We start from the raw sequence: 8,919 nt of genomic DNA, 5'->3' as shown, positions 1-8,919 counted from the left end.
CCAAGCACGCCCCTGGCCCCCAGCAGTGTGTGAGGATTTAGCAGAGACCAAGGGAACTGGGGAGCCATTTGTCATTGAAAAGTGAGAACTTTTAAAAATCCCCATAAAATAATCAAAGCTCTAATACAATCCAGCTGGCTTCCCTGTTGTGATGGAAAACATAGCTCCTTCTGGGTGGCAGGATGGGAGAAAAGCACTCCTTCTCCCCATTTCATGCAGGTACGATTTCCTTGAGATTGGGTAGCGTGTGACTTTGAATACTGACCCCATTGGCTAAGAGGTTTGAAGTTAAGCACATACTAAGCTAGTGTCCCAATTTAGTATTCCCTATTAAGAAGCAAATGCAACAGCCTTTTAAAAATCTGTACCGTTACGGGACTTCCCTGGTGGCGCAGTGGTTAAGAATCCACCTGCCAATGCAGGGGGTATGGGTTCGATCCCTGGTCCAGGAAGATCCCACATGCCGTGGAGCGACTAAGCCCGCGAGCCACAAATACTGAGCCCATGAGCCACGACTACTGAAGCCCACGCGTCTGAGCCTGTGCTCTGCAACAAGAGAAGCCACCACAATGAGAAGCCTGCACACCGCAACGAAGACCCAACACGGCCAAAAATACTGTTGTGGACTGCCCTTGGGGGAACAGGTCTCTGCAGCAAGGCAAAGGGGCCCTACACGAGCCAGGTAACGAAATCTGCGTCCCACCTGTGTCTTGCCTTGTAGGATGGGCCCGTACAAAGACCCTCCTGTTCTATCACCCCCATGACAGACACAGTGGGGGAGACTGACCCAGTGCTGGAGGGGCCCCTTCTGTATGCTTCCAGAAGGCCCTGTGAGCATCTTCGCACTTGAAGGGCTCATGTGACCAGCTGCAGAGAGTAAGGGCTAACAGCTGGCGGGGTGCCCGGATGCTCTGGGTGAATCCACATAGAAAGGGCAGGGGCCAGGGGCACCACATTGGGTCCAGGGATGGATGGGGGATGATGGACTTCCTGCCACCCAAGAGCTGCCCAGAGAGCGTTTTCAAAAATTTCTGGAAGTTTCACTGAGCACCACGTGGTGACGAAGTTGCTGAGCTGTGGCCCATCTCAGGGGCCCTGGGCGCATCTGCTAACCGCCCCAAGACTCACACAGAAATGATGTCCAGAGGGCATTAGAGGGACCTGGGAATATTTAAATCACAGGACTCGGGAACCACCTCCTGAAGATTTTCACCCTAACAGGCAAGTTCTTTGTTTATTCAAGCAACAAGCATCTGCTGAGAGCCTGTCACATACCTGTACAACCATCTTTTCCCTGCCAGGGGAGGAACAGGGCTTACCAGAGAAGGAAAGGGTGGCGTGTGAGAGGCCAACCCCAGGCCTAAGGGCCCACTCAGCATCAGGGCGGACGGGAGGGCCACGAGCTCACAGGGGCCAGCCCGAGCTGGAGGCTCTCTGCTTCTCTCCTGCCCTGCTCCAGACCTTGACCCCGCTAGCCCATTTCACACCTGGGGAAGAAGGCAAGGAAGTGACCCTCTCCCAGTCCCTCTCGATTCTGTCCACACCCACCTTAAGGAGAGGGAGGGGCCCTAGGGCTCAGGGAGGGGAAATGCCCGGAGGAAAGAAGGGTGTCAGCCAAAGAGGCTGCCCACACCCTTCCTGGATTCCCAGCCTGTTTGTGGAGTCTGGTGTTCCCTGAGGGCTGGTCTCCTGCTGATGCTACTTGCCTTGCAAATCCTCGTCAAAAGGGAAGAGGGGGCAGTTTCTTCCCTTGGGACCTAGACCCTGGGCAGCCCAGAAGGGGTCTTTGGTCGGGGTCTGCAGGGCTGCCCTGGAGTGGTGGGCACGCCCATCTGGTTTCAGCTGGCTCCCCGGGGGTTATGCCTTTTCAGCTGCTTGGGTCTGTAAAGGCAGAAGATTGACGAGGAGAAGCAAGAAACAGCCTTAATAGGCGGCACGAGGGGTGGGGGAGCAGGTAATGAACAGGTGAAAACTCACAAGACCGGTGCACGCGGAAGACAAACACAGAGGCCAGCAGCTGTGGGTTACAGGAAGGATGGGGGTGGGATGCCCCTGACCTGCCCTTAACAGTAGTCTCTCACTGCAGCCGACCCAGAACCTTCCTCCAGGGCTGCGTTCTCAAGACACTGCACCCCTTCCCCCCTGACTATGCTTGGGCTGGCGAAGGTAAATTCCAAACCAGAAATGGACAGGAACCACCAGCTCCTGCTTTTATAGACGTTTTCTATCTGAGGGCAGTGGTTCATTTTCTGCCCCCAATTCGAAGAGCTAAGTTTATTTTTCAGATTGCCTATTTTTGTAGCAGAGTAACTTTACCTTCTGCTAACTAGCTTCGGATAAAATAAAGGAAGTAATCCTGTGCAGTGATGAAAGCAGTATTTTAAAATGAAGGCCTAATTAATCAAGCAACTCTTTAAACTTGAGATGGAAAAATATCTAGTTAAAAAAGAGAATTCTGCACCTACAGTGTATATATAGTTTCCTAGATACAATAAATATATAGATCCTTTAAGGAAGTTACATTGGCACATTAACGTCATAAGAGAATTAGCCAGGAGGACTGCTCTACACGCTAGAAACACTATTTTTTGTCTCAAACTGCAACTGCAGCATATTTATAATCTCAAATGGGTTCTGCTGAGGAAGAGGTGGGTGATTAGGATGTGTTCTCTGAAAGCTACACGAGGATTCAAAGAATTGAACACCAGCAGGATGTCATCAGGGACCGTGTAGCCTGTGCCTTGTTGTGGCTAAAAATATTTTTTTGTCTTTATTGGAAAATAATAGGGACACAGGTTGGAGATAAATATTAGGATGTGAGCTGGAGCACCCAGATGTCAATTAGAAACTTGAAGAAGTTTTGACCCAAACAATAAGGAGCAACCGACCCCAAGGACAAGGACATAGGCACACTTGCCCCACCAAGGATGGCCACACACTGGACTGGCTCAGCCAGGTGGCGGTCTGGAGCTTGGTCCCTGTTCTGCTACTTACTAGCCATTGACCTAGAGTCACCTGACCTCTCCAAGACTACATTTCCTGTTAAACGGGGACAGTAATCCCTACTTACGTCACAGGGCAGTTTTGAGACGCCAAACAGAGACAGACACAGTTTGAAACCTGGATGAGTCTGTTAGATGGAGAAGATGGAGATGACCAGGCTGCTATTTTATGAGGGCACAGAGCGGTCCTGAGGGCTCTGAAACCCTCTGCATCTAGACATTTATACTGATGAACCAACGGGCTCCCTGGCCTCCCACTTAGCTAATTTCTTAGGAAAATCGCTCTCCTCAACCAGAAGACCACTGAGTATCTAAGTAGAGAAACGAAAAGAGAAGTCTTAACACTGATGAGGATGCAGAAGAGAAGCCTGGTGATGGAGTTGTCATGTCTTAGGCCCGCGCTAAGGGAATTTTAGGGACGTAAGCTTGAACCCGTCCTCCTTCTGAAATTCAGGAGGCCCCAAAGAGCACAGCCACAAATTCCACTGCGGGTCACAACCTCTGTGTCTGAGGAAAGAATAAGCTGTTGGATTTACACTCATCACCCATGACTGATTACTGGTGAATCACGAAAAGCCTCTTTTCCTCACAGCATCATGGGGCATTCCCATACAGTCCTCTGTGCAAAACAGCCCAATATTAAAAGTGCATCAAATCTGATAGCCTTTTGCAATAGAAACGTTAAAAAAATAAAAAAAGAACACCTCTATATAAAATGAATTGTGCTTTCTTTTTAGAAACCAGGAATGGTTTGTGTTCGTAAATCTTTTTAATATATATTTGAGAGCTATGAAGCAGTCAAAATTGTTTAATATGTTTCTATCTATTTTTGAATCAACCTCCCATCTTTGGCCTTTCCTGTGGAGCAAACTATAAGGTTCAACAACCTTAGCTCTAAAAAATTCCAAGTTACGGTTTTCATACTCGCCTCCAGCTCAGCAGAGAGCAACTGGTGGTTTTTCAGGAAATCTCTCTTCTTGTCAGTAACCATTACTTCCGGCACACGCATTCCAGTTCAGCAGGCTATGAAATTTGTTGGGCATATAAACAATTGGGCCTTTGAACAGGGTGGTTTTGAGAGCAGAGCATTAACAAGGAATGACAAACCCAAACTGACAGTGCGTCCCATGCCACAGGAAGTCTGGAATGAATGGCTGTAAACTACCATCTCCACCGTGTCTCTGAGTTAGCACCCGTTTAGATGTTAGTCTTCCGCTCTTTTCTATGTTCCAAACCAAACATCTTAGTGTCAGTGCAACACGATATACATAGGATTTGTTTTCCATAAGCATTACCTTTTTGGTCCCCATCAAGGTTCTTTGTACGGAATGATATTTTTCAAGTATGAAGATGTATAGCTAACATTTTATTTTTAATGTTTCATTGCTCGTTCTCTGAATGCATCAATGAAAGTGATAAGAATATTCACTCGTTTTCTCTCTTCTGCTGTGAACAACTGTTTCCATTCTTGCAATTTTTTCAGAAAAAGGGTTGGAGTGCTTGCCGTCACAGCCCCAAACTCCCAACAAACCGTAAGTGCCTCCGGCAGGATTCAGAGGCTCTTAGTAGCACACGCTGCCCAAGGAGCCCACACTCTCTGGCCCAGAGGGGACCCTTGAGAACAACACTCCTATTCTGCATTGCCACAGGAGACCCTGTGTTCACCGCCCGCCTCATTTCCAAGGCCGCAGTGCGACAGAAGGACAACCAGCACACAGAAGTCCTCGTGATCCAAGTGTCCAAAAGAGGAGACACATGCCACGTCCCTATGGCTGGTGGCTCAGGGGGCTGTGAAGCTGCTCAAACAGCGGCCCCTGAATCTTGCCTTTTGGGGGGCAGAACTCCCAGGCGGAGGAGGCCCAGCAGCCTGGCCCGTGACCACACAAAGACCACGATGGCTCTTCCTTCCTGTGCATGAAAGAGCAGGCGGTGGCTGCCGATGCAGGAGAGACTCGTGGTGGGGGAGGGGAGGAGAAGGAGGACGCCAGCGCCAGAGCGTCCAGAAGAGCTCCCGGGTGGGGGGGCAGTGGCTACGTTTTAATCGTCTTCTCGGCACATCGGCAAGTTGACAAAGGTAAAGACGTTAAACTCTATCATTATGGAGAAGCACAAGAAGATGGCGTAGAGAACCAGCACGTAGATCCCCAGCTTCCGGTCCAGCCTCCATTTGTTCAGATGGATGCCGAGGACCTGGAAGGAGAGGGTGTGAGTGTTGGGCTTGGGGGCAGAGAAATACTACAAAAGGTACTTTTATTGGAAAACTACACACGGACGATGAACCCCAGAACTTTCTGCAAAAGGTGGGCAAGAGCGGAGGGGTGCTGCCGGTAGATCCTTGGTTTGATCAGAATGAGCCCTGCAGGCTTTATGCTTGTCTAATGAAAGGGTGCAGACTCCAGGCACACACAGCAGCTGGCCTCAGGGCACCAGCTCTGCCGGGGCACGTGCACCACTTCCTGGGGATCCCTCCCGGGCCTTCTTTAGTGACAACCAGGGACTTTCACTGGGTCTTCCCTTTGCTTCAGAACTTGGCATCCTCAGCCTTCTTCAGCAAAACTTCCAAGGCTCCCGCTGGCCCACGTCTGGCAAACTTCTGCCTGGACCACGTGTGTGTGTGTGAGAGAGACGGGGTTGGAGCACATCCTCTTTCTATGTTCTTTCCAGACTTGCCCACCTATCCTTTTACAGTCTTTGTTCTTATCCCTGAATTGAGGCCTCCTAAGGGTTGGATCAGAGTTACCTCATCAGAGCAATGCCATGGGTCCTTAGAGACAGACCAGTGTGGGTTCAAATCCCAGCTTGGTCATTTCCTATCCCTGTGACCTTGGGCAAGTTACTTAACCCCTGAGCCTTGCTTACTTCTGCAGAGTAGAATATCACCAGGTGCTTGTAAGGATGGAATAAAGTAAGCAGAGGTAGAGTTAGCACAGTTTGGGGCCTGTGGAGTGAGGAGACCTCAGTATCACGGTGTGCCAGCCCTGAGACCTGACCATCAGGTCCCCCTGTCAGCTCAGATGGGCTGAGGGAGGACTTGTCTCCTGTTGGCACTAGTGAGAGGAGACAGACCGGGCAGCAAGAAGAGAGGAAACGTAACTCACTTCCTCTAGGGACTTCTTAGTGGCTCAGGGAAAAGTGCAGTGTTTGGTGCCAACATTCTTGGCAGAAAGTGTTTCTGGGGGTATCTGTGAATTTCTATGTTTTTACTGCTTTACCCCTCACTGCCAAGGGGAAGGGGGAGGGGATTCAGAGACTGTGCACAATCAGAGGAAACGATGTACGTGTGAGGCTTCTATTCTGGAATTGCAAAAACTCACGGTGAGAGCGACGGAGCCCAGCAGCAACACCACGGAGTAGACCAGACCCCGGCTGTTGATCTTCACCTGGAAAAACAAACACACGTGCCCTGAACCTCTGGGCTGTTCAGGCCCCCATCCGTTCTGGAAGCCCAGTGTGCTCGGGCTCATCCCCTCCCTTATCTGGAAGCCACAGGTGGGTGTTCACGGTGAGCACGTGGCCATGGATCCAGGTCTCTGCTCATCTGAGGAAATGAACTAGGAGGGGAGAGGCGTGCCGGCGGGCAGAGACACGGGGCCGAAGCACCCGTGAGTGCAGGGCACACACAGGCTGCCTCTTGCAGGCACTGCCCAGGCTGCTCGGGACGCCTTTGCACAAAGTGGCTGCCAGCGTGCCAAGGAGAAGGGGGCAGTGCATCCCCTGCAGCCCTTGGCTGGCACAGGGCCGACACCACTATCACTCCCTGTAAAGCGCGTGGCGTCATCTCACTAAGGAAGCGAGACGAACTTACCGTGGATCCATAATTAATAACCATGGTCTGCAGCCCCCACGGTACGCCGAGTCCCACGAGGATGTCAAACACGTTGCTTCCTATGGTGTTAGAGACCGCCATGTCACCAAGGCCTGCAGGGGACAATCGACATGTCATGCATTAAGCGCAGGTCGCTGGAAACCCCTGTTCCTTCCCATTTCCATCAGTGCTATTCCTTAGAAAGGAATTCCTTCCTCATGGACCCCACATTTCTAAAACCTTTTAATGAGGACTGAGATCCACTCCCTTCATGAAGTCTTACATGTGAGCCCTGTAGTGGGTTGAATTGTGACCCCCCAAGATTCATATGTTGGGGTCCTAACCCCCAATACCTCAGAATGTGACCTTATCTGGAGACAGGGTCTTTCCGGGGTAATCAAGTTAAAATGAGGTCCTTAGGGTGGATCCTCATCCAATATGACTGGTGTCTTCATTGAGAGGGGACGTTAGGGCACAGGCATGCACACAGGCAGCGCTCCATCTGAACATGAAGACAGCCATCCGCAAGCCAAGGAGAGAGGCCTGAACAGACAGAAAGAACCAACTCTTCTGACACCCTGATCTCGGACTTCTGACCTCTAAGACTGTGGGACAGTCAGTTTCTGTTTTCCTGTCTCCCAGTTTGTGGTAGTTACGGCTGACCTAGGAAACTAATCCAGAGCCCTTCATTATTCCTCCTGCCAGGGGTGTCAGCCGGTGTTTTGGGAGGACCCACTATGTGCTTCTTATTTGAGCCTCCCAGGTGCTCTGGGAGGGAAGGGGCCTCATCCTCAATGCATACTTGTGACCCAGGTGGTGGCACCACGACCTTGACCCAGACGACAGGGCATCAGGTTTTATGCCTGGGTGGTCTCCCAAGAGTGAACTCTTTCCCCCCAACCAGACTAGAAGCATCTTAGAGGTGAGGGACTGTATCCCCACCTTCCCTCTCCTGCCCCACTGTCCAGTCTCATGAAAGCCACACAGACTTAGGAACTTAATAATTTGAGAGGTATCAGAAGTTAGTAAACAAACTTTTACAAATAAGACTCACACGGGCTGAACCTGTTTTCACCTGGCCCCTTAGCCCTAAATGGACACGACTGTCATAATCTGGCCACAAACAAACGTCCATGCAATGAACAAGCCTGAAACACACAGGCCTGTGCCCATAAAGTTGCCTCGGTCGCTGAGAAGCTCGCAGAGACTCAGAAGAGCATCCGGACGACTGCCTCACCTCCATCTGACCTCCTGGCCCCCTAGTATAGCCAGGCCACTTCCTCCCGCCCTGTTGCTGTCATCCGCTGACCTCCAGGACACAATGCCTCCCTCAACGGCCTCACAGCTCCCTCCCTGCCTGTCTGGGCACTGATCTGAGTGCCTTCAAAACCTCAGCAGCTGAGTCCTATCAGGGGGCAGTACCTCTGGGAAACCTGCCTTCCAGTCTCCCAGGATTTTGTGAAACAGGAATGAGCAGCAGCTGTTTTGGACCAGCTAGTTGCCCCTGGTGAGGAGGCAGGCACTCGCGGGATGGGTCAGGAGGCACAAGGATGCCCAGGTTTGGGAGAAGAGAGAGGAGAGCGTCTCAGGTTAGACTGACTGCTCAGCGCAGGCACTGCCCTCTGAGGAATCTTACGGCAGCACTTCTCAAACTTTAAGAGCACACGACTCACTGGGGGTCTTGCTAAAAAGCAGACTCTGGGGGCTTCCCTGGCGGCACAGTGGTTAAGAATCCTCCTGCCAATGCAGGGGACACGGGTTCGAGCCCTGGGCCGGGAAGATCCCACATGCCGCAGAGCAACTAAGCCCGTGTGCCACAACTAGAGCCCACGAGCTGCACTCTAGACCCCACAAGCCACAACTACTGAAGCCCGCGCGCCTAGAGCCCGTGCTCCGCAAAAAGAGAAGCCATCGCAATGAGAAGCCCATGCACCGCACCGAAGAGTAGCCCCCCTCGCTGCAACTAAAAGAAAGCCCGTGCGCAGCAATGAGGACCCAACGCAGCCAAAATTAAAATAAATAAATTAAAATAAAAAGAAATAAAGTTATAAAAATTAGTTAAAAAAAAGCATACTCTGATTCAGTGGGGCTGGGACGGGGCCTGAGAGTCTG

General features: G+C 51.2%; 1 protein-coding gene across 2 annotated transcripts in view; it reads right to left on the bottom strand.

Annotated features, from left to right (window-relative positions):
• Positions 1-516: 516 nt before the first annotated feature.
• The window catches only part of SLC24A4 (solute carrier family 24 member 4), a 175,004-nt gene continuing 166,601 nt past the window's right edge, over positions 517-8,919 (bottom strand). For both annotated transcript variants that reach the window (XM_027120392.1, XM_027120393.1), the window contains exons 15-17: positions 6,808-6,920; positions 6,317-6,382; positions 517-5,192 (exon numbers count right to left, since the gene is read on the bottom strand). In XM_027120392.1, the coding sequence (XP_026976193.1) occupies positions 5,040-5,192; positions 6,317-6,382; positions 6,808-6,920 (332 nt within the window). In that variant the 3' untranslated portion in view covers positions 517-5,039. The remainder of the gene's footprint in view (positions 5,193-6,316; positions 6,383-6,807; positions 6,921-8,919) is intronic.

Source organism: Aethalodelphis obliquidens, unplaced genomic scaffold (genome assembly GCF_003676395.1).
Source record: "Aethalodelphis obliquidens isolate GAN/ISIS:26980383/991018 unplaced genomic scaffold, ASM367639v1 scaffold21, whole genome shotgun sequence".
In the NCBI taxonomy this organism is placed as follows: Eukaryota; Metazoa; Chordata; class Mammalia; order Artiodactyla; family Delphinidae; genus Aethalodelphis; species Aethalodelphis obliquidens.
Note: the sequence above shows the minus strand (reverse complement) of the source record. Positions and strands in the feature narration are given on the sequence as shown.